Below are 26,982 nucleotides of genomic sequence, written 5' to 3' on the forward strand. Positions count from 1 at the left end.
AAATTGTGAAGGAGAGGATTCATTAGAATGACCTGAAAGCATCTGGTGTTCATCAGGTTTACCTAAGGCTCTGGCTTCACTTTGAGTGTCTCTAAGTTCTCGTGCGATGGTAAGGTGGTGGCGGTAGTGCTGCAGAGCCCGATCATGAGCACCCAGCGCCTGGTAGGCCACGGCCAGATTACCGTGTGTGGAGGCCTGCGACTGACGATCGTGCACCTGTAAAACATATGGTGTGGACAACGTTCCATGTCTGATTTCAATTAGAATGCCACAAAGGAAGATGTGAGAGTTCACCTCCAGAGAAATCTGCAGCTCCTGTCGATGGTACCGTACTGCCTGGTCGTAGTTACCGAGTGCATGATGGGCATTGCCCATGTTACCATAAGCTCTCCCCTGAGCAGCGTAGTCGGCCAGCTCCTGAGCTATGGACAGGTGGGCTTTGTGGAGCTTCAGTGCCGTTTCATACTCCCCCTTCATCTGATGGATGATGCCTGAAATAAAACATTACAGAACAAGAACCTGTTAACATTGAAAAAGATTTCTGTTTACCCTCCTTCCTTTTTTGTGGATTTAATTTTCTGAAAAATTAGACTTTTATCAATCGTAGCAAAAAAAAAAAATAAAAAATCATTATTTCTAATTCAGACGAATAAAAATAGATCCACTAGACAGCTTACTTGGATTGTAATCATAATGTTTCCCAATCAAGCAATAAAATCAACATTTCTGCTTCTATTGTTAAGATCATTCGTCAAACAATGATTAAAATTTAACTTATCCTGCAAATCCAACTAACTTATACAAATCATCTCCACACATTACCACAAATTAAAAACACCAAAATAACAGGCAGCGACTCATCAGCCACATGCAGACAAGACCACCTCGATAAATCCCAACTAAGTCTTAAGACAATGAAGAGGAATGTTTTTTTTTGAATGGTCCCTTTCAAGATAAAAATCACAAGGTGCTTTGCAAGCACGATGCATTTTTAAAAGTATTAAATAATAATAATAAAACAATAAAAATAAAACAATTATAATAATAATAATACAACATTTTCCAAAGATTAACTAAAAGGATTAAAAAATACAATCAAAAATTAAAATAAAAAAATTCTAAGTCCTTTCAATAAAACAAAAACTGATTAACTGTTACACAGACCCATGAAGTAGAAAAAGCGTCTTTAAAATTATAAATTCTTATACAGGACACAACTGGTTTGAAAGGAGAGAGAGGGAAAAATAGTAAATTAATGCAACTCAAAGTCTGAAAAGGAAACATAAGTGTTTTAACGGCTGTTAAATGTGGAGAAAGCCACAAATATATATTTTATTGCTACAAGGGAACTTTTCACACCATAAATTATAGAACAAGGAAGTTTCAAACAAATGGATGTAGTAAATAAATAGAAAAAACTGTTTTGCTTGTATTTAGCATCCCCAGTGTCCATTATTAATTCTCCGTGGTCAAACCGAGAATGAAACCCATCTCCTCGCTGCAGGTTTGTCCTTTTAACACCTCAATCTAACAACTGAAATGTCTCCCCAGCCTTCATTAGTGTCTGCAGGAGTGATTCATCACTTAATTAAACAAATCAGCTGTGTTCACCCCATAATCGGAAGGTTGCAGGATCGAGCCCCACTCAGTTTGTCGCTGTCATTGTAACTTTGGGCAAGACACTTAACCCCATTGCCTGCTGGTGGTGGTCGGAGGGAACGGTGGCACCAGTGCACGGCAGCCTCGCTTCAGTGCACCCCAGGAAGCTGTGACTACATCGTAGCTCATCCTCACCAGCGTGTGAAGATGGGTGTGACTGGGTGAATGACTGATTATGTTGTGAAGTGCCTTGGGGGATTGCAGAACCCTAAGAAGGTGCTATACAAATACAGGCTATTTACTTTTTACCATAACTGAGTTACTAACTCAATTGCTTTTGGGAAAAAGAAGTTGTAACCATAACTAATTGGTTTTTAAAGAGATCCCTTGGAAACAATCAGCTGATAGAACCACGGGTCAGAACAAAACATGGTGGAGATGCTTATAGTTACTATGCTGCTCACATTTGGAGTCAGCTTCCCCATGACCTCAAATGTGCCCCAACCCTAGTGTTGTTTAAAACCAAACTAAAAACCCTGATGTACTCATCAGCCTTTAAATGAATAGTTTCTCATGCTGCGTCATTTCTACTGTAATCTGCCCTGTAACTCTGTCTTCTCCTTTAGCTCCAACTGTAATTCTATCTGTGTGTATTTTAATTTGGGTTTTTATGTTGTTTTCATGTCATGTCCTGATAATTGTAAAGCACATTGAATTGCCTCTGTGTGTGAATTGCTCTATAAATAAGGCTGCCTTGCCTTATGATGTAATTACACAGACACAAGCATCCAATTTAGTAATCCCAACTTTGTTTTCTAAGTTACTCATAACAGCAGTAACTCAGGAGGTAGAGAGGGTTGTCCAGGAAGGTTGCAGGTTTGATCCCAGCATCGAACAGAGAATTCTGCTGTTGTGTCCTTTGGCAAGACACTTAACCCGACTTGCCTGCTGGTGGTGGTCTCAGGGACCAGTGTTGCCTGTGTTCAGCAGGCCTCGCCTCTGTCTGTGCACTCAGGACAGCTGTGACTATGTGTTGCGTATCCTCACCAGCATGTGACTGTGTGTGATAATGGGTAAATGACTGATTGTGTTGTGAAGCGCCTTGGGGGTTTGTAGAGCCCTACGAAGGCGCCATACAAATACAGGTCAATTGCCATTTAAATGAACCCTCCTGGAAAAACCAGCGGTGATCAGCATAGTTGGTTACCAGCATATGTTGTGTTTTGGCACTGGTATGCTGGCCCAATCCAGCATCCCAGATTTGAAGATTCAAATCCTCAAAGACATTTTGCTGCACACCTTATAGAGATCAAGTAATCTGACCAAAATATTTTTATTGAACCCGACCTCAAAGTCAATATTCCATCACAGAGAAGTATCAGTAGAGTTTATATCTCATCATCATCATCATCATCATCATCATCATCATCATCATCATCATCATCATCATCATCAGACGCTATTAATTATAACTCAAATTAGTGCACTAAAAGGTTCTGAGCATTTTACAATTAAGGCAAAATAACAAGAAAATAAATGGAAACTCAAACCAATAAAAGCCTATTCAAAGCATAATTATTAATCTAGTTGCACAAAAATGAATAAACTAAAATCAAGTATCCTGTAATTGGCATTTTATAGTTGGGGTGCAGCTGCATAAAAGTCACACTCTGAGAGAGCAGCTAACAGCTTCAAGGATTTAAATATGCATGAAGTGTTCAGAGACATGACATATGCATGGTTTAGCATCTTTTAAACAGAGAAATAAATGAAGCGGTAGGTTGTAGAAGTGCAAAATACATCTAGTGCATGGCGTTACATGAGGCTGAGTACGTGGCTGCTGGTGGAGTGGGGAGGGAGGCCTTGTTGGTTGGGGTCTTGAGCTAAGAGGATTACACAGACGCCCGGAGAGTTGGCAGGAAGAGCTGCTGATGGTTATACACACCCTTCATAAATCAACTTAAAGCACAGGTGTGAGTGACAAAAAACTGAATGAGAACACACTGGAGTGAGGCAAAAACAAGGAGTAGATATTCCACATGACAGCGGGACTCCAAAAAAAGAGGAGGACACACACTGGGATTAGAAAAAAGGAAAGGACCTTCTATCTGATGACCAGACACTTGGCAGGGACAGCTCTAAAAGATTAAAGGAGGAGGGCAGGGATCTGCAACACCTCTGCAGAGGGAAACGGTCTATGATGTGCCTGGGTCTGTATGGACTGTTAGTGTTTAAAGTAGTTAAAGGTTCAGATTTATTATTGACTTTTGTGACAGGATAACACATTCAGTATGAAAAGGTTTGGATCAACCAGCCACACAGAGCTACCAGGTAGCAGACCAATATGTTTAAATGCTGTCAAACGAACGAACGGACGAACACATAGAGAATTCACCAGATAGGGAGATTCTTTCCACGTGGAAGTACCTGCTTGGGGACCAGGTAGCTTAAAGCTGTTTTAGGTTTAACACACACACACACACACACACACACACACACACACACACACACACACACACACACACACACACACACACACACACACACACGCAAGCACGCACGCACGCGCACACACGCACACATGCACGCAAGCACACACACGCACATACACATGCACGCAAGCACACACACATACATACACATGCATGCACAAGCACACACACGCACACACACACACACACACACACACACACACGCACGCACGCACACACGCACACATGCACGCAAGCACACACACGCACATACACATGCACGCAAGCACACACACATACATACACATGCATGCACAAGCACACACACGCACACACACACACACACACACACACACACACACACACACACACACACACACACACATGCAGATTTTATACAAAATGTAGTAATTTTATAAACTGGCTTATTTTTTACAGATATCTGATATATCGATTCTGTCTCACTCTTAATGTCCAATACCATATACCGTAATTTCTGGACTATGGAGCGCACCTCAATATAAGCCGCACCCAAAAAAAAAAAAAGGTTTTCTACACACACACACACACACACACACACACACACACACACACACACACACACACACACACACACACACACACACACGCCACACTCAAATACAAGCTGCGGCGCAGCAGCCACATGCAGGTCTCCGGCCCACAGTGCATGTACGGCCATAACATAAGATAATTAGACAGAAAGACGCTACACGAAGGATTTTCGTTGTTGTTTTAATTCAACAAAACAAATTTTAAACACGGGTGAACGTGCCTGCAAGTTTAGAAAAGAAAACAGCACTGATAGCATTCATATTTCTGGATGGTTATAAAATAAAAACAGAACTGAGACGTTATTACCGGTAATTTGCATGCATGTTTAGAAGAAAAGAACAGTGCTGACACAGCATTAATAAGCCCTGGATGATTAGAAAATAAAAACTGCACACAAAACCTGCCTGGTTAATAAATAAAACACACTTGCCTACCAGAAGAAGTCATTCGCTCTCATCTTCCTCTTGCGCACTAAAGCCATTAAAGTCCTCTTCTTCAGTGTCGGAGTTGAACAGCCTCAGAAGAGCTTCGTCACATACCTTTTCTGTGGCGATGTCAGTGTCGCTGTCCGTGTTGCTGTCATCATCCCCGGGTGAAGCTGGCTTGAATGAGTTCTTCCTGCTGCCGTCTCCAGCGCCGAACCATGGATTCATTCATGCCAAGCTTACGTGCGGCAGCACCGTTTCCCTCCTTTACTGCCAGATCGATGGCCTTCAACTTAAATGCGGCATCATGTGAACTCATACGTGTAGTTACCACGATGAGGGGGGTATGGATTTGAAAAACATTCTTCGTGGTGCCGGCTGCTTGCATGTGCTAAATTAAAATAAGCACTTTCTTCGATTTCCACTTTTGACTTCCACCTATTTCACTTTCTGCTAAAGCGCCCCCTGCAGGTGAAGGAAAATCTTCAGTAAAGCCGCACCTCATTATAAGCCGCATGGTTCAAAGCGTGGGAAAAAAAGTAGCGGCTTATAGTCTGGAAAATACGGTAAATCAATATCCATATGTGCCCCCCTCATTAGCACACATCTTATATCATTCATAATTAAACTTTAATAAATTACCAGTGCAAAATATGACCAGTACTTCAATGTAAGTTAGGCCAGCTTTGCCAAACAAACAAAAACATCTCAAAACTATACCTTCGATCTGCCGTAGTTTTACATTTTGAGTGAGAGAAGAAGCTGAAGAGTTTGATGTATAATATGAGTATGGTATGTAAAAGATGTGTCATTAAAAATGTAAAAAATATATTAAATTAAAAATTCGGGTATTACACCTTAATGCCATTAATGGCCAATCAGAAATCCCTGAGCAAATGTCAAATGTACAAATAAATGTGAGGAATCGAGTGTGTGTGTGTGTGGGTGTTAGTGTGTGTGTGTGTGTGGGGGGTGTCTTACCAAGGTAACAAAAGTCAACAAAGCACCTTCTGTGAAACAAAGCATGGCTACATCTGACTATAAATCACGGAAATGAACAGTGACTATTTTTCTCTTTAACAATGATGTTAAAAGTATACTATTAATAACAGTTTTCATTTCATTGACTTTCCGGAGATTCTCTCAGGAACCTAAGCAATGTGTTTCATGACCCCCGACTTTTGGGAAGCACTATAATCAAACACAGTAACCACACTTTAGTTGAAATCACACCCTTTACCAAAACTATGAAAGATTTCTTTAGGATGAGTCAGCTCGACCTTAAAAGTGTCACAGCTGTGTCAAGAAAAAACATGTTGTTTCACAGTAAACTCCTGAAACTGGTGCAGCTTTCCTAACCCATCGTCCCATTTAGATTCAAGGTTGGTCTTACCATGCGATGATTAATCATCAGTCTATATTCATGTATGTGATGATGTTGACACTACCCATGTCAGGTGACTAAAATGCTCTAGACCAGGGGTGTCAAATATGCGGCCCGCAAGCGGGTTAAATCCGGCCCGCGAGATGGTTGTGTAAACTTTATTTTCATACTTTACAATGTAGAGTGAAAATAAACTTATCTTTGTGAGCAAGTTTTCTCTGTAATGAGTATAAATAAAACAAAGCTGCGCTCAAGACCCACACAAGAACTTGAATCACATCCTGAAGTTGGCTGCCACTCAGGATGTGACTTCTGATATTGACGTGCTGGTGAAAGCTAAAAGATGTAAAGTAAAATGAGTCAAATATACTTTAAGTGCTGCATGAAACTGATCTAGCCATGTGATCTGTAAGCTCTTTGAATCACTAAGGACTGTTTTTCTTATTTATTGATTTTTTATTTTTTTCAAATTTTCAAGTACACTTCAGGTGTTGTACTTGTACTATTTTGGATACACTGTCCTCAGGCTCCAGCCTTGTTTTATATTGATTGTATTAAAACAAAGAAAACAATCTGAAGTTGTTTTTAATTTACCGGTCCGGCCCACTTGGGACTAGATTTCCCTCAGAGTGGCCCCTGAGCTAAAATGAGTTTGACACCCCTGCTCTAGACTGTTCAATTTGCTTTTCTATTTCTTCTACAGAGCAGAACTCTACTTTATTTGACCTGTGAACAGGGTTCAGGTGTTTGGCCAGTTTTTTATGATTAATAAACAAACACTGCTAAACGAGCTTCCCATGTAAATAAAATATATAGGGACAGTTGTTGGCTTCTCCTGCTTCCAGAGGACGTTGGACATATGTGGATAAAATTATGCAGAGGACATCTCTCTCAGGAGAATAATCTGACAGCCAAGAAAAAAATTAAATGTCAAGAATTGACATTAACGCTCATGCTGGAACCGAGTTATGCTCGTGAGTAAAAAATGTTGCAGGTTCTGTCAGTTAGTGACAGAATGTGAAGGCATCTTTCCAGGTGGTAATACAGAAACTAGATTATAAAATAATCAAAATAAACAATGCTAAAGTCATGAAAAGTAATAAAAAGGTCAATAAAGCTGAACTGCTGCCAGCACAAGACAATAATGATTCAAATTTAAAGAGAACCAACACAAATCACCAAGGAGCACTGCAGGGCAGCTAAACACTGCCATATATTCTAGAAGTGAAAGAGGGCTGTTTGGCCCAAAAAAAAAAAAATGTTTCTTACGGTCAAATTTAGGTTTTTGCTGCTTAATTAACAAAACAAGAAAAGAGAGGGAAGAAGCAAAGAGAAAATAAAAGATAGGAGGAGTAGAGTGGAGGGATATCAAGTCAGCAGTCAAAGAAGCGTAATCATCCATAAGTGATGACCTGAATCATTGATCTGAACCACAGTCTGAAGCTCGTCTGTCAGAAGAGTGTCAGCGACTTCAGCTATAGCCCGTTAGTCACACATCAAAGCTTCTCCTCAGCCACTGCTGCGTGTGTGCATTTTTATTCTTTTACTTCGGATGGCAAGAAACATGACTCTGTGGTGATGGCATTACTCAATTGTCTTTAAAGCGTTTCTCAGAGATGAGAAGGTGAGAAGAAGCACAGTAAAGTCAGAGCTGGAGCACCATGTCAGGAATTTCAAATCTACAGAAGGATGAGTTGAGAGGGGTGAGGCTGTTCCTGTATCTGTGTGATGCAGGTAGATGTTAGCATTCATCTTAAGCAGCCGAGAGGCTGTCAGAAAGAAATCTGAGGAGTCTGGATCAAATCACAAGCTGACAACAACAGAAAAAAAGTGAAACACCACACTGTGGTGCTGAAATGTCAAGCGTTTACTGACATAAGTGATATAAAGCTCTTTAAATGCCAAACTCAACTCTTGTGTTTTTTATCTGTATTTTGCATTTGAAAGGTTTGCACAGATTTAGGTCCAAAGTCAACTTGAAAGATTTGAGTTCTCCTTCGATGAAGCAGCTCGTCAAACACTTCTTGTTTAGGGTCGAGGTTTAAAGTTACTTAATAGAACAAAAAAATGAAACTTGCACAACTCCTGCCTTGTTTGATACAACAACAACAACAACAACAACAACAAAAAACAAGAAGGTATCAGCTACTCTATGAGATTGTATGTTCTCCTCATGCATGTGCAGGGTTTTTCTCCTGGTACTCCAGTTTCCTCCCACAGATCAAAAACATGCAGGTCAGGCTGACTGGAGACTCTAAATTGTCCCAAGGTGTCGAGTGAATGATGTCTCTGTGTGTCCCTGCAATGGACTTGAGAAATGTCCTGGTTGTTTTACACTTTTCGCCTGAATGTTGAAGAGAGACAGCAGCTCCCAACAACATTAGTGAGGAAAAAAGATCAGAGACAATGAATGAAATTAGGCAATAGTGTTCTGCTCCAGACAAGGGATACTCAATACTTCAGTAGCAAAGGTAGTGCTGGTAGATCAGCAGGCATTAATAGTACTGTAATGTTCTAGTAGTCTCACTACCAAATAAATAATAAAATAAAAAGCATACACACACATCAGTCAAATCTACTTGTACTTCATTCCTGTCTTTTGGTCGTGTCTAACGTGCTCTGCTCATCATTTATTACTGTTACGTGGCAGCACCTGGAGAAAACCCACACACAAGGTAGAACATACTGAATGCATGTAGAAAGGCCACAGCTGGGATTGGAACCTGCAACCTATGTTTCATCTAATTAAGTGCATGAGCTTTCACTGGTACGGAGAGATAATGAACAAATACCCATCCACCCATCCATCCATCCATCCATCCATCCATCCATCCATCCATCCATCCACCCACCCACCCACCCACCCATCCATCCATCCATCCATCCATCCATCCATCCATCCATCCACTGTAACTTATGCAGAGTCGGATTGCGGGGGCAGTAGCCTAAGCAGGGAGGCTCAGACTTCCCTCTCCCCAGCTACTTGGGCCAGTTCTTCCGGGGGAATCCCAAGGCATTCCCTGGCCAGGTGAGAGACATAGTCACTCCACCGTGCCCTGGGTCTACCTTTAGGCCTTCTCCCAGTTGGACGTGCCTGGAAAACCTCACCAGGGAGGCGTCCAGGAGGCATCCTGAGCAAATGCCCGAGCCACCTCAACTGGTTTCTCTTGATATGGAGGAGCAGCAAATCTACTCTGAGCCCATCCCCGATGACTGAACTTCTCACCCTGTCTCTAAGGGAGAGCTCAGCCACTCTGCGAAGAACACTCATTTCGGCTGCTTGTATCTGCAATCTCATTATTTTGTTCACTATCCAAAGCTCATGACCATAGGTGAGGGTAAGAATGTATATCAACTGGTAAACCAAGAGCTTCGCCTTCTTACTCAGTTGACTCTTCACCACAACAGACCGGTACAACGCCCGCATCACTGCAGATGCAGCACCAATCTGCCTATCGATCTCACGCTCCAGTTTTCCCTCACTCATGAACAAGACCCCGAGATACTTAATCTCCTCCACTTGGGGCAGGACCTCATCCCTGACCCGGAGAAGGCATTCTACCCTTTTCTGAATCAAGACCATGGTCTCAGATTTAGAGGAGCTGATTCTCATCCCAGCTGCTTCACACTCGGCTGCGAACCGCTCCAGCGACAGCTGAAGATCACGTTCTGATGAAGCCAACAGAACCACATCATCTGCAAAAGCAGAGACCTGATCCTCAGGCCACCAAAACGGATGCCCTCAACACCTAAAGGTTATGATCAGAATCTGTGACAAAGAGCAGCCTTGGCGAAGTCCAACTCTTACTGGGAACGAGCCCGACTTACTGCCGGCAATGCGGACCAAGCTCTGACACTGGTCATACAGGGACCTAACAGCCCTTATCAAAGGGCCTAGTACCCCATACTCCTGGCACACCCCCCACAGTGCCCCTCAAGGGACGTGGTCAAACGCCTTCTCCTAATCTACAAAACACATGTAGACTGGTTGGGCAAATTCCCACGCACCCTCCAGGATCCCCCAAAGGGTATAGAGCTGGTCCAGTGTTCCACGGCCAGGACGAAAACCACATTGCTCATCCTGAATCTGAGGTTCAACAATCGGACAGACCCTCCTCTCCAGAAGCTCTGAATAGACCATACCAGGAAGGCTCAGGAGTGTGATCCCCTGTAGTTGGAACACACCCTGCGGTCCCCCTTTTTAAATAAGGGGACCACCACCCCGGTCTGCCAGTCCAGTGGGACTTCCCCTGATGTCCACGAAATATTGTAGAGCCGCGTAAGCCAACACAGCCCCACAACATCCAGAGCCTTAAGGAATTCCAGGCGGATCTCATCCACCCCTGGACAGAACAAATATATCTGGTTAAAACTGGAACCAGAAAATGAATCAGAACAGAACTGCCTTACCAATCCAGATTTGATCTGCTCAATCAGAACAAACCAGGGAATCCACTCATCGCTAATGCTACAGCTGCTGCTGCCTAACTCGGGCTTTCAACCAGATGCATAAATGTTGTAATGTTTTCACCACAACCTCAGTGGCCCATCCCTACCTACTATTTACGACACATCAGCAGCGAATTAGTTCCACGGAGCTGGTCCTGTGAGATCAGAAAATCACAAGAGAATAGCAAGATCACGTGTGATTTTGCCAGTTCACACAATAAAAACATAATAATAATAAGCAAGAAAGTCAGCTGCATGCGTCCAAAAGGTCTGGGGTCTGTTTTCTGTTCTTTTTACTTTGACTGCAGACGTTTCACAGGTAATGACTATTGGGACGTGTCCAAGACGCACTACTGCACGCCCAGTGCTAACAACCCTGACACTTACACATTCAATGGAAAGTCACAGTTAAACGTGAATTATCCTGCTTTAACTGTGACATTGAAGATTTTGCATGATTTGAAAAACAATTCTCCCTCATCTTTCAGGCCAGACTAAAATGACAGTCTTGGGTCATAATTTCAAGACTCTATAGTTGAATTACAGTCAAATTTCCTTGTAGGTATAAGTTTGATGGTGTTATGTTAGAAGGTATCTTCTCTCCTAGTGTCCCAATGTCTGCATGCGTGAGGCACATGCACGGTATTGTGCTGTACACTCAGCGGTGGAGTCAGATTCACCGTGTCTCAGATATCACCGTGGACGCAGAAATCAAAACCTGCTTAAAAAATCATGAGTGTTGATTGTTCAGAAAGGAGCTGCTGGAGTCCTGTAATTTAGAAGAGGTGAAGTCTCACATTGTCTAGCATGATGAGTGAGCTGTTTAAGACATTACATGTTTACACGACTGACACAACTGAATTAAACTTTTTAGGAAAGGGCTTCATCTGTCTGCTTCCTGCTGCAGATCAATGAAAACTGAATAGTTCTGGTATGGGACAACAGCCCAGTCAGTCGATCGAGTGGCGACAGCAGTGACAAAGTAGGTCAATGTTGAACAAGAGAAGAGCTCAACGAGACCTGAGAAACTCCTCCACTCGTCAGACACAGGAGAGCAAACCTGCTCTGCTTTTAGACCCAGGATGTAAAACAGAATATTAAAACACTCCAGAGGTGGGAGGTTTAGTTTCTGAAGATCAGAACAATGAATTTTTGGAGTGGTGATCAGTCAGTCTCTGAAGCTCGTGCAGCACCAGATATAAATTTAGATTCACTCCGGAGGTTCATCAGTAAACCTTGGTTATTGTAAATGATAAATGAACTTCACTTGTGCAGCTTTACACTGCTGTGTATCATTCATCCATTGACACACATTCACACCTTGGTGATGATGAGCTTTGTAGCCCCAGCTGCCCTGGGGCACACTGACAGAGGCGAGGCTCTGATCACCACCAGCAGGCAAGGTGGGTTGAGTGTCTTGCCCAAGGCCACAACATCAGAATTCTCTGGCAGAGCCGGGATAGAACCTGCAACTTTCCGTTTACTGGACAACCCGCTGTACCTCCTACTATCAGGTAGGAGGGTCACACCACTCCTTAGGTGCTACTCCCAATCATTTTTGTCCATTTATCGATGGTCAGGTGGTGGCGGCAACACATCCAAGACAGAAACCCTAACATTCCTTTTTCCAGAAACACTATCCATCACCACCTGGGGAGGACAAAGGTGTTTTAAGATACTACAGTTCCAAAACAACTGGGTCAGCTGCTTTTAAATAATCTTACACAACATGGGGTTGATTCATCTTTTGCAGCTCCCAAAGCTTCTGGGTGGGTTCTTGTGAGGTGTACTGTGTTGATGGGAATAGCTTATCATTCTTCCAGAAGCACATTTGTGAGTTCAGGCATTGATTTTGGCTAAGACCTGGCTCATAGTCTACCCCTTGTGCTACATTCACACTGCGGGCATTTGTAGTCAAATCTGACTTTAGGCTGAGTCTTCCTTTCTTAATCTGGTTTTCCAGATCATAAATTAAATGCAACAGCCATCAGACTTCAGTGTCTACGGTCCTAAAACGACCTGCAAGTGCAAAAGAAAACATGCTGTCACACAGGATGCTGCTTCTTCTTTCCTCATCGCTTAGGCTGAGCTCAGAAACTCCTCATTTTGCATCCAGGATCTTGTTCTTTCAGTCTCCATCCACACCTCATGACTCCAGGAAAAGAACAGAAAAGCACCAGAAGACTGGAAAATTCACATTTTTTCAGTTCAGCTTGTTCTTTAGACCTCATAATGAGCCTCCAATTTTCAAATACTTATACTTCCCCATTTTCATGAATTCTAAATGGTTTAAATGACAATACTTGTACCAAATAACTAATCTTTACCTCCCCTTATGTAGTTTTAACCTTGTGGCTGATCACAGTTCATAGCAGACGTTTACTGAACTAACATTGTGTGTGATGTTACATTTTTTGTGTACATCTTGTTGCTGTTTGTCGAAAATCCATTTAAACTCATCTTCTATAATTGCTAACCCTAAGCCAACACATTAAGCCATAGATTTGTAGTCTCTCAGTGGAAGCCCCAAGTTTCTCACAGGAATTCTAAACATTTGCTCATGGGAAGTGTGAGGATGGTCAAAGCTGTGAGTTTGGAGTTATTTTGTGTTGTCCTAGTCACATGCAGCTGTGAATCAGAAGGAGTTGTGGCCCATAATAGTAAAGGCTTTGGTGCAAAAGTTCATTTATGTCAGTATTTCAGCACAAAAGGTGAAACTAATATATGAGACAGACTCATTACATTCAAAGCCAGATATGGACTGTCTTTTAGACAACAATCAACCAGTGATGGAGTCTTCAGAAATGAAGGGAGGGCCAGCCCACTGGTTTATAGAGATCAAAGTGGTGAGTGTGAACGAGTGTGTTCCTGGATGAGTGACAGGTTTTTAGGGCAGTGGATGATGAGATTATTTTAGATGGTGTCATCACAGTCCCACAGTGGGAGTAACATGGATGTGATCAGCAGCATGGATGAATGAAGGAAGTATTATTACAGAAAAGGAAAACTGAGGAGTTAACAAGACCTTCAACCAGGAGCTTTATTTTCTTGAACTCTTGTTAAAAACATCATTCACCAAACTCGGTCTCAAGGAATGGCTAAGCTGTTAAAAGCAACAATTTCTAACGTATTTCACATGAAGATTACAGCTTTATATGCTCATTAAATAGGAGACCTGATCTTAGAAGCATGGTTCTTAAAGCTAAAGCAGGGAGATAGAAACCCCAGCTCCTGGCTGGTTAAACCTACCCAGGTTGGAAGAGGCTCGTCCCTGTGCTGCTCTGTCCTGCAGCTCCTGAGCAATCTTCAACTGATTCTGGTGGTGCTGGCGGGCTCGATCCAAGTCCTGAGAATCATCAAAACAAATCTCTTTTCTTTTTAACCGTATCATGATTCAGAAATCATTAAAGTTTTCAAATGATTTTGCACCAACCTGCATGCACCTGGCAGCGTGCCCCAGACCGGCGTATGCCCTCATCTCGATGGCTCTGTCCTCCAGCTCCTGTGCTAGCTCCAGAACTTTTGTGTGGTACGATATGGCCTTGTCAAAGTCCCGCTGAGAGTGGTAGGCACTTCCCAGGTTACTGTACGCCCGCGCCTCCTCCCGCCGGTTCTCTAAAGTCTGTCAAAGGTATCATTTACACTGAAGTTAGACTGGAGGATGTTGAGTAGTTCTGGAGCAAAAACAAGAAATTATATTTAACTTCTCAAACAAAAGTCTCCTCTTCAGAATATTAAAAACTAAGTTTGATACCTAATAAAAAATACTAATGTGTGCACTGATTGAATGAACAGATGTTTGGACTCCAGATGTGGACACATGCCCTAGATAGCAGATTTGACACATTTACATATCACGAAATCACACAATGTTTTACAAATAATCAGGTGGTCATCTCATTTGTTTATGAGATGATTGCTTTTCTCAACCTGTATCTGTAAAACAGCCACTCCCTGTCACGTTTTGGAGGGATGGTTAGAACCCCAAAATGCAGAAACCAGGATGACAAAAAGGCAGGAGTAGATATATAAAGAAAAATCCTTTTATGCTTAGGATGAACAAAATTAAATCCAAAAAAGGCAGGGAGCCAAAATCCAAAAATCCAGAACATGAGAACAAAGTCCACTTAGAGCACAAACTGGGGACGGGACAGGAAGCTCACCCAGAGCACCAAAACAACACTGACAAACAACAATGGACTGACAAGAACAATGAGACAAGGGCTTTATACACTGGGGCTGGAGTGATAGGAGACGAGGAGCAGGTGTGTGGGGAACTGGCACAGGTGAAAGCAATAATGAGGAGAGGAGCAGAGGAGGACACCAGACCTGACTGGGAAGGACACACACACACCCCGAGCTGGGGAAGGACACGCACATGCACACGCACACGCACACGCACACGCACACACACACACACACACACACACACACACACACACACACACACACACACACACACAAAACGAGCTGGGGACAAAAAAGGCTGGAGCTACAAGGATACAGCACGTGAAGGAACACCTGGAGGGGCTGGGGATGACTGAACACAGGACCTGGGAGGAATGATCTAAAGGGCCACAACAGAAGACACATGAAGAACACAAAGACACACATAATGAGACACATGAGGGCGCTATGAGATACAAAAGGAGAACCTGGAGTGGGAACTGGAGGGGCTGGGGACAAAGGGACACAGGACATGACAGTAACTCCCCCTCAAGGGCGGATACCAGACGCACAAGACCAGAAAAAGACAAAACCACAAACAAAAAACAAAGACAAAACAGGGCATGAGAAACCACAGGGCGGGAGAGGGGGGACCAAACAAAAACAACCCACAAGGGCGGGCGAGGAGGGAACAAGAGACCCCGGGGGACCGGCGACGGGGAACCAGGAGTCGGGACCAGTGAAGTCTTGGGGACCGGCGATGGGGTACCAGGAGGCGGGACCAGAGAGGTCTTGGGGGCCGGCGACAGGGAACCAGTAGGCGGGACCAGGGAAGTCTTGGGGGCTGGCGACGGGGTACCAGGAGGCGGGACCAGAGAGGTCTTGGGGGCCGGCGATGGGGAACCAGGAGGCGGGACCATGGAAGTCTTGGGGGCCGGTGACGGGGTACCAGGTGGCGGGACCAGAGAAGTCTCGGGGGCCGGCAACGGGGAACCAGGAGGCGGGACCAGGGAAGTCTTGGGGGCCGGTGACTGGGAACCAGGTGGCGGGACCAGAGAAGTCTTGGGGGCCGGCGACGGGGAACCAGGAGGCGGGACCAGGGAAGTCTTGAGGGCCGGCAACGGCGAACCAGGAGCCGGGAACAGGAAACTCTGGGGATCGGGGGCTTCAGAGGAGGAGGAGGAAGGGACTTCAGAGGACGAGGAAGGGTCTCTGGAGACAGGGACTCGGGAGACACTTGAGACTGGAACACTGGGGACTCGGCAGACACTTGAGACTGGAACACTGGAGACTCGGCAGACACTTGAGACGGGGACTCGGGAGACACTTGAGACGTGGCCTCGGGAGACACTTGAGACGGGGCCTTGGGAAACACTTGAGACGGGGCCTCGGGAAACACTTGAGACGGGGCCTCGGGAGACTGGAACACTTGCGACGGGGCCTCGGGAGACTGGAACACTTGAGACGGGGCCTCGAGAGACTGGAACACTTGAGACGGGGCCTCGAGAGACTGGAACACTTGAGATGGGGACTCTTGACACTGGAACTCTGAAGACATGGACGTAGACACTGCCGGTGGTGGCTCAGGAGGTGTCGGCTTCGAGACAGGAGGCATTGACTTCGAGACAGGAGGCATCAACCCTTGGACCGGCGGCGTCGACTCTTGGACCGGCGGCGTCGACCCTTGGACCGGAGGCGTCAACCCCTGGACCGGAGGCGTCAACCCCTGGACCGGAGGCGTCGACCCCTGGACCGGAGGCGTCGACTTCTGGCCCGGGGGCGTCGACCTCTGGCCCGGGGGTGCCGGACTGGGCGGAGCCTCGTGGACAGGCTGGGCTGGGGGCGGAGCCTCATGGACAGGCTGGACCGGAGCATCGTGGAAGGGCTGGACTGGAGCCTTGTGGAAGGGCTGGACCGGAGCCTCGTGGACGGGTTGGAACAGATGCAGTGCATCCTCCGGGACCACCGCCGGAACTGGATGCGATGCGTCCTCCGGGACCACTACCGGAACAGGATGCGATGCGTCCTCCGGGACCACCGCCAGAACAGGATGCGATGCGCCCTCCGGGACCACCGCCTGAACAGGATGTGGTGCGCCCTCCGGGACCACTGCCGGGACAGGATGCGGTGCGACCTCCGGGACCACAGCTGGAATGGGGCACGGTGTGACCTCCGAGACCACCGCTGGAACTGGGCATTGTGCGACCTCTGGGACCACCGCTGGAACTGGATATGGTGCGACCTCGGGGACCACCGCCGGATGCGATGAAGGCAGGTGGAGCTCAGACTTGGACTGCAGAACCGGGGCCTCTGGGATGAGGAGGAGATCGGGCTGAACTGGTGATGGTGGCGAGTGGAGCTTGGGCTGAGGTGTACGTGCAGGAGACACCTGAACTGTAGGTGAAGCTCTGACCCCAGAAGACCTCTGACGGCGGCTGCGGCGTCATTGGCATGGGGGGTCTTGGGTCAACGGAGGTGTGGAGATGGCAGAAACAGAAGATGTGGAGGAATAACAACCCACCAGGGATGAAGAGGCAGCGTTGTCGGGATCAGGTGAGGGTGTGATGATTTGGCCCATCAGAGGTGCTGAGACGGTGCCAACTGGTTCAGGGGAGAAAGAGATGAATCCGGTTCTGAGAGTTTGGAACGGTCAAAGGTCCGTAGTAGCTCCTTAGCGAATGTCCAAAATGGCACAGATTTGAATGGGTGATCTTCGAAATAGTCCGCAGCCCAACGTTGGGCGCTACCACCCAAACTGAAGAACATAATGGAGAGCCTCTCGAAATCCGAGGAAACTGAGTCCAGACGAGCACATGCTTCTACGAAGATACGGCATCCATCTGGGTCGCCACAGTACGTGTAGTGGTCTGGTGGTAGAGTCCCGGGTTCTGCTGGTTTCTGTGTTGGTCGGTCCATTCTGTCACGTTTTGGGGGGATTATTAGAACCCCAAAATGCAGAACCCAGGATGACACCAGGCAGGAGTAGATATATTTAAAAATCATTTTATTTTTAGGATGAACAAAATTAAATCCAAAAAAGGCAGGGAGCCAAAATCCAAAAATCCAGAATATGAGAACAAAGTCCACTTAGAGCACAAACTGGGTTCGGGACAGGAAGCTCACCCAGAGCACCAAAACAACACTGACAAACAACAATGAACCGACAAGAACAATGAGACAAGGGCTTTATACACTGGGGCTGGAGTGATAGGAGATGAGGAGCAGGTGTGTGGGGAACTGGCACAGGTGAAAGCAATAATGAGAAGAGGAGCAGAGGAGGACACCAGACCTGACTGGGAAGGACACACACATACACACACACACACACACACCCACTGAGCTGGGGAAGGACACACACACACACACACACACACACACACCGAGCTGGGGACAAAAAAGGCTGGAGCTACAAGGATACAGAACGTGAAGGAACACCTGGAGGGGCTGGGGATGACTGAACACAGGACCTGGGAGGAATGATCTAAAGGGCCACAACAGAAGACACATGAAGAACACAAAGAGACACATAATGAGACGCAGACAACGGACACATGAGGGCGCTATGAGATACAAAAGGAGAACCTGGAGTGGGAACTGGAGGGGCTGGGGACAAGGGACACAGAACATGACACTCCCATCCTCTCCCTACTGATGGTCCTAAATGATTTTCCAGTGCAAGCCCAATTGTTTTTATCACATTTATGAACTCATGTTAAACTATCTGCAGAGATTTGAAACAGGACTATTTAAAACGGATGAGGTTTCAACAGTGCAGCTCTGAAACGATATGCATCCTGATGCTGGAAACATTTTGCATGTGGACGGCAGGCAGCGAAGGTGGAACATTTGCGAATTAGCTCAGATTAGCGATTAGCAATATCATTATTTGAAAGCTTTAATTAATGCATTTTCAGTTTGAATTGATAAAAACGCCTGAGATGAGATGTTATAAAGCAGTCCAGTTCCGTTTTAGAACCTCAAAAGGAACTATTTTCTTTAGTAAATAAAACTCCAGGGAGCAGAAGGATACAGTGTTTATGGGGGGCACCTATTATGTGTCTGCATACCCCTCTGAAAGTAAGTAGTTGTGCCACTGAATGCAGGAAACAGGGGTAGAAGATTATTTTCACATATAGCTTGCATGTTAAACTCAGGGAGATCAATTACATTTAAAAAATAACAAGTAAAAATGGTTTCTCAGTGAACCTGGCATTTAGACTCACTGAACAAACTCTGAAATAAAAGCTTAAAAATAAAGAAAACATCTAAACCCCCAGAATGAGTTACTGACCTTAGCGATGTCTAAATGCTGCTCATGGCACTGCACAGCGTTGGTGAAGTCGCCGAGCGCCGTGTAAACAGCACCCACGTTGCCCAGTTGGCGAGCCTCAGAGAGCTGACTTTGGGTCTGCCGAGCCAACAGCACACACTGTTTGTGGCTGGCCAGAGAATTGGGGTAGTCCCCTATGGCCGTGTACACGTGGCCCAGACTGCTGAGGGCGCCGGATGCAGCCTAAAATCACGCATGCACACACACACACACACATGCACATGCATGCACACGCACACACATGCACGCATGTGCATGCACGCATGTGCATGCAAACACACACACACACACACACACACACACACACACACACACACACACACACACACACACACACACACACACACACACACACACACACACACACACACACACACCGATAAATATCAGGAGTTGAGCAAATAAACACATTTACTGTCTACATGCCTCTAGTAAACATGAGAATCAGGCTGTGGACTTTTTGGAGTCTGAAATGTTTATTTTCAGTTTGTATTGAAATTACTTGTCCATTACTGCAACTATGAAGGACACATTTGTAAAAAACACACCAACATTTCCAGTTATAATCAAATTTCTCAAGTAAGCACAACAAGTAAGCTATGTCAGATCTGTAGGAAAACAATCGTGACATTACAATACAATAACAATACAATAATTTCAGGGGTTTGATCAGGCCTCAACTTGTTTGCAACTCATCCTAATCGTTTTATTTCCTCACGCCCACAACACGAGTTAGTTTCACTGTTGTCACATGATTGTCTCTGAGAAGTTTTGAGACGGGTTCCACAGACCTGTGATGGCTCAGTGGCTATTTGAGCATGTTCACTCACTGTTTATTGAATATGCTCACAATCCAAGCAACACAACACAGAGACCCTGAAACTTGTGACGAAAATGTAGAAGCCTGGTTTTGACACACTTTGGAAACTCCTTGGTGATTACCGTTTGCATTTTGTCTCCAACAGTCAGTTTTTCCTTACGTGATGTCAAAAGCATTTGTATCTGATGTCTGTCAAATTCAGAACTCTGGTCTTGTTAGACAAATTACAAATGGTCAAGGAACTGATTTTGAACTTCATTGCTTTCTGCATGTTGACTTCAAAAACACTTATCAATGGTCATCTCTTCTTTAATGTTTTTAGCATTATGTTGTTCAGAATAAAAAAAAATACAACTTTCATTGCATTTCCTGTCACTTTTTTCCCAGACAAAATTATTAAACAGCAGTGAAAACAAGAGTGTAGAAGGAAAAAATAACTAATTCTAAGTTCTACCAGTCAGTGGATAGGTAATGCATATCCACATTACTTTAAATCAAAGCACTTATGAGCATTACAAACTGTCACAGAAAACAACTAACCTGACCTTTAGTGGGATTTACCACTTCTAATTACCATCAGGACACCCTGGTCTTTTCATTTCTGCAGATGTGTATTCATGAGTCTGTCTGCATGGCTGTGAAAAGACGACAGCACACATCTACAGAAATCCCAATTCCCAGCATAGTAATGAGTGCAAACACATAAAAGCCAAGTGACACATCTATGGACAGATTCCAGGCAGAAGGAGGAAATTTAATAAATGACGAGGAGACCTCTGTGTGTACAGTTAGCTGGCTAGACAAGTGTTTGATTTCCCTCAAGGACAGTTTTCTCCTGCTCCTGAAAACACCAAAAAATCTAATCCTGTTCTGTCAGGACTCAGATCTCCTGCACCTATTCTGTATTGTTCATGTCTGTGTTGATGTATTCGTAAAACTAAGATGATAGACCAATAAGCCCAAGCTGATCACCCTCTGAGAGAGAAAAGATGAAAACGTTCTGTTGCTATAAACCTGTTTTGTGGAGCCCGTTGATCCGAGTCAGAACAAGCAGGCACGTGAAAAGTTTTGTGTTTATGGTTCCCGTCATTTCTGCTGATGAACACATCCATCCATCCATCCATCCATCCATCCATCCATCCATCCATCCATTCATGCATTCATCCACATGTCCACCCATCCCTCTATCCATCCATCCATGCATTCATCCATCTGTCCATCCATCCAATTGTCCATTCACCCATCCGTTCATTCATCGATCTGTCCATCGATCCGTCCATCCATCCATCCATCCATCTGTTCATTAATTAATTAATTCAATCGTCCGTCCGTCCATCCATCCATCCATCCATCTGCCCATTCATGCATTCATCCAACCAACCATCCATATGTCCACCCATCCATCTATCCATCCATCCATGCATTCATCCATCCAATTGTCCATTCACCCACCCATTCATTCATCGATCTGTCCATCCATCCGTCCATCGGTTCATTAATTAATTAATTCAATCGTCCATCCATCCATCCATCCATCCATCCATCCATCCGCCCATTCATGCATTCATCCAACCAACCATCTGTCCATCCATTCATGCATTCATCCATCTATCCATGTATTCATCCATCCATGCATTAATCCATCCATCCATACATTCATTCATCCATCAATGCATTCATCCATCCGTCTATCCATCCATCCATCCGTCCGTCCGTCCGTCCCTCCCTCCATCCATCCATCCATTTGTCCATCCATCCATCCATCCATCCATTTGTCCATGCATCATCCATCCATCCATCCATGAATTCTTGTGCCTGCAAAAACCACTCAATTCAAATGTTTTTGTTGGACAAGGACAAGTGATCACCCAAATAATTACTGCTTAGTTTTTGTCAGCCTATTGATCTGTTTACCTCTGATTACTGAGTGGTGGCACTGAACTGAAGAATACTGTGAAACCTTTCATAGTTTCTCATCCATCCCTGCAGCTTAAATATCAGTCCTCTCTAGGTTGTGCGTTTGTTTAGATGTACACTGTCCAGGAACACTCACGCTCTGCAGGAATAAACGCATTCACAACAGTCAGCGGGTGATATGGATTTGTGTGATGGCCACGTTTGAGTTTCCTCAGGTTGCACACCTGTGGATAGGAAGCTCAATAATTGTCTGAAGACAACACAGTCGACACAGTTTGCTTTAAGAGCTCTAAAAACAAAACCCCGCAGAGACAGTCTGACTGAGACACAACTTTGTGCTGTCTCATTGTCTTGCAGATCCGAGTCCATGATCAGAGGCCTTTGTTGGGCAGAGCAGCTGGAAGTTCATCAGATTCTTTAACTTGTCAGAATGAAAACCAAAAGCACAGACACCAACACATCAGCAGGCCTGTTTCTCAGTTTTTTCTTAAAAAAAAAAGAAGCAATTCTCCACAGCTCTCATTCTTCTTACAGGCAGGTGGCTCTCTGGGACCTGGATGAAACTTCCTGTTGACTGTGTGCAGATTGTGTGTGTGTTTGCTTCTAAAACAATAGGGAGTCTAAGTCACGCCCGTCTACTTTACTGGGCGTGACTTAGGCTTACTGGGTCCCTGCAAGAATGAATAAATGAATACAAGTCAATGGGGCTAAAAACGCTATTTTCTAATTCTGCTTGTTTTGTGCCATGTATTTCACATATGATGTCCATGAATTTTAAAGACACATTTTGATACCAAGAACTCTCTTATTTTCAAACTGGGGAAAATGCTATTTTAGGTTTTGTGTGAAAATAACTCCAGGACTACAAATGCGCATCACGGAAGTGACGTCATCAAGCCAGACACGGAGAAAACTGAGGGAAAATGGTTTTAAGTTCAGCAAACTTAAAATCATTTCTTCAGGAGGAAAGAATCATCATAAACCTGACCATGTGGTAAGTAGCAGCTACGCTAGGGGAGAGGAGATTCTGTGGTGACGTCATAAATGCGAAGTGCTGATGTAGTCATGCTAATTACAAACTTTTACAAGCTGATAAATCTCAAAGTAGGTGACAGGTGTGGTCGAAACACCCATCATAAGTTTTCATTAAAATTCCAGTACAACATATGTGTGATCCAGGGTGTAAGGCAAAGTAGATTAGAAAATAGCTCTTTTAGCCCCATTGACTTGCATTCATTTTTGTGTTCTTCTGGGTACCCAAGAGCCTACTGGAAAGGGAGGAGACTTTAGGCTCCCTATGTGTGTGAGAGAGTTCAGCAGAGCCAATGAAAACATTAGAGACAGATTTCCGTATAATCATTTAGATTTCATGATTTACATTTGAAGCAAAAAAACAGATTAGAGGTCAAGGTCACATTTTATTCTAAAGCGCACTTATTATTGCTTCAGCAACCCAAAGTGCTGTACAACACAGAAGATAAAATTGCAAAAAAGTATAACTAAAAACCATAAAACCATAAAAATCAGCAAGTTAGGATAAAAACAGCATTACATCACACAATTATAAAATCAATTAAAATGAGAAAGAATGACAATGACAAAATAAAATCATCCTACATAAAAGCCAGTTTGAATAACTGAGTTTTAAGCAAGGACTTAAAGACATCCAGACTTTGTGAGGTCCTGATCTGCAGAGGAAGACTGTTCCAGAGTGTAGGACCGGCCACAGAAAAAGCTCTATCTCCTCTAGTCTTTAGGCGAGCCTTTGGAACTGACAATAAAAACTGTGAGCCCGACCTCAAATTCCTGGCAGGAGTGTAGGGTGACAATAAATCATCTATATAAGGAGGGGCCAGACCATAAAGTGATTTATAAACAAAAAGCAACAATTTAAACTGAATCCTGTAATGCACTGGCAGCCAGTGAAGGGAAGCAAGCACTGGAGAGATGTGATCATGCTTCCTTGTACCTGTTAAAAGGCGGGCTGCTGCATTTTGCACCAGTTGCAAGTGGTTTAAGGAGGAATGCCCTAATCCACAGTACAGTGAATTGCAGTAATCTAGTCGACAGGAGACAAATAGTTGAATAACATGTTCAAAGACAGTTTCCGGCAAATAGCACTTAACCTTTGCTAGTTGCCTCAAGTGATGAAAGCCAGACTGGACCACTGCACTTATCTGTCTTTCCTATTTAAATGAACCATCCATAAAAAAACCCAGGTTTTTCACATAAGGCTTTACAAAATCTGAAAGGGAACCAAGTGGGCTCACCGCACCCTTTAACAGGTCTCCACTGCCAAAAACTAAAATCTCTGTCTTCAGGTCATTCAATTTCATAAAATTAATTGACATCCATTGCTTTAAATCAGCTAAGTAGGCCATTAAAGAAACAGCTGAATCCGGGATGAGTGGGAGATATATCTGAAAGTCATCAGCAAAGCAATGAAAAGTAATGTTGTGTCTGGTGAAGATAGAGGACAATGGTAAAATATACAGTGAGAGAAGTGTTGGCCCTAAATTGGAACCTTGTGGAACACCACAAGTCACAGGTGCTGGTGGTGATGTAAAAGTTCCCAAGTTCACAGAAAAAGACCTGTCCTGTAGATAAGACTGAAACCAATCAAGCACTGTGACCCTTATACCAACACAAGACTCTAATCAAGACAACAGAATATCATGATCAATGGTGTCAAAAGCAGCAGATAAGTCTAGCAGCATTAAAGCGGCTGATTTGCCAGAATCAGTGATCATTAATAAGTCTTTCACCACTCGTAGAAGTGCACTTTCAGTGCTATGCCATGCTGTAAACCCCGACTGAAATTTGTCTGAAATGTGATGTATGGACAGATAATCCTGTAGCTGTGCATGAACAACTTTCTCCAGAACTTTTTATAAGAAACTAAGTTTGGAAATAGGTCTGTAATTAGATAGGCAAGTTGCGTCCAGGCTTGGCTTCTTTAAAAGGGGATTCACTATAGCCTGTTTAAAACACAGCGGAACACACCCATAGAGAAGAGAACAGTTAATTAGTCTGTGCACAGCTGAAGCAACACTGTCAAAGGCCTGCTTAAACATATGAGGTGGAATAACATCAAGTGGACAGACTGAAGGCTTTAAACGATGGACAATATCTGATAACTCCTCCAAGGAGACAGGTTGAAACTGGCACCAATATGTTAAAAAATCTGGATAAGAACTTGGATCTAAGATAGAGGATGTTAAAATGGAAGATCTAATCTATGAAATCTTTCCGACAAAAAAGGACAAAAAGCGGTCACATAATTTTTGAGAAGGTATACAACTACTTCCAATGCTGGGGTTTACAATACTGTTAAAAGCACTAAACAAAACCTGCGGTCTGTCACTATTGGTGGAAACAAGGTTGCACATGAACTCAGATTTTGCCTGTTTTACACAGTTCTGATAAACAGTCAGACAGTATCGCAGTGCAAGTAGAGACACATGTAGCTTGTCCTTCTTCCACTTCCTTTAGACCTCACCCCAAAATTCCACTATCTCCGCGCCGCTCCGTTTTCCGCTGCAGCTCGCTTCCGAACTCAAATTATACTGTACCCGCTCTACAACGGCTCCGCTCCGGTGCAGAGACCTGAGCTGCGCAAACAGGCGTGCGCGGGATTTTCGAGATCTTGCGATACAGTCCGAGCAATAAATGCGGAAGTTAGATCCAAACACCCGTTGTGTGGGAGAAGCATCGAAATGAACTGTTTAATCTGCCTATCATTTGTGTTGAGAGATCAGCAGTGTTTGGATTAACAAAGGGTGACTGCTTTGATAGTAGAAATTGTATTTATGGCTTATTTTTGTGCATTTAAAGTTCAACCGCCATTGATAGTTGTTAAAAGTTGTTGTTGTTTATTGTGAAATAACGGAAGCTGTGCTTGCTCCCTTTCCTGTTGGGCAGTTGTGATTTCTGTCCATCGACTGTGGAGGTGCTCCGGCAAAAATAGAATAGATCCTATTTTTGCCGGATGGTGGAACAGCTCTGATTGACTACAACGGGACCGTTTTTGCTGCGGAGTTCGTGCCGGAGCGGAGCGGAGATAGTGGAATTTTGGGGTTAGAGGGTATAGCATGTCATACTATTGTACTTTTATTTCATTATCCTAAATGCAGTCAAAGGGGTTCACAAAAACTTTATATCAGTATTTATTTATAAAAATATCACAGCATTCCCAGGCCAGAGAGTTTATACAATCCCTTCTGTGAGTTCTGCATCTGCCCTGAGGTCTCCTCCCAGTGGGACCAGTCTGAAATCCTGCAGAAGGAGGATACCAGAAGCAGGGGCCACTACCTCAACTGACTGCTTTACTTTGAGCTTCTAACGAAGCTCCTCAAAAGTGTTACCAACTCTTCAGTAGAGAAAATAGCTATTGGCTGAAAGCTGCTAGAAGTTGTGACATTTTACTTAGCCTAATGTGAATAATTGACCAAATGTATGCACAAACAAAACAAAAACTCTGCATGAAACATGCTAAATGTTTTAACTGGCAAATTAACTTTATTTAGGTAATTCTTGTTTTCTAAAAGTAACAGTTGAAAGCCTCCTTTATCTGGGCATGAGACCAGAAAAAGTGACCCAAAACACAAACAAAATAAGGAAGATTTGAATCAATAATTATTATTTTCTAAATATATAAAAGAAAATGTATTCAGGGACAGGTGGTTATACACTGAGAGGGGAGCAAAACTTTAAAATGATGTGTCTGAGAAAACCTATTTATGAAAATGGAAAGATATGGCATTAGAGGGGTGGTTTTGGATTGGGCAAAAAGTTATTTCCGAAATGGACAACAGTTTGTTCAAATGGGAGATGTCATGTCCAACTGT

At 44.0% G+C, this 26,982-nt stretch overlaps 1 protein-coding gene across 3 annotated transcripts in view; it reads right to left on the reverse strand.

Moving 5' to 3' along the window:
- The window catches only part of ttc28 (tetratricopeptide repeat domain 28), a 196,478-nt gene that overhangs the window by 26,372 nt on the left and 143,124 nt on the right, over positions 1-26,982 (reverse strand). For all 3 annotated transcript variants that reach the window (XM_054744116.2, XM_054744115.2, XM_054744117.2), the window contains 5 exons: positions 19,360-19,581; positions 14,335-14,523; positions 14,151-14,247; positions 295-491; positions 63-216 (listed from right to left, as the gene is read on the reverse strand). In XM_054744116.2, coding sequence (XP_054600091.2) covers positions 63-216; positions 295-491; positions 14,151-14,247; positions 14,335-14,523; positions 19,360-19,581 — 859 coding nt within the window. The remainder of the gene's footprint in view (positions 1-62; positions 217-294; positions 492-14,150; positions 14,248-14,334; positions 14,524-19,359; positions 19,582-26,982) is intronic.

This window comes from Nothobranchius furzeri, chromosome 6, assembly GCF_043380555.1.
Source record: "Nothobranchius furzeri strain GRZ-AD chromosome 6, NfurGRZ-RIMD1, whole genome shotgun sequence".
Taxonomy (NCBI): Eukaryota; Metazoa; Chordata; class Actinopteri; order Cyprinodontiformes; family Nothobranchiidae; genus Nothobranchius; species Nothobranchius furzeri.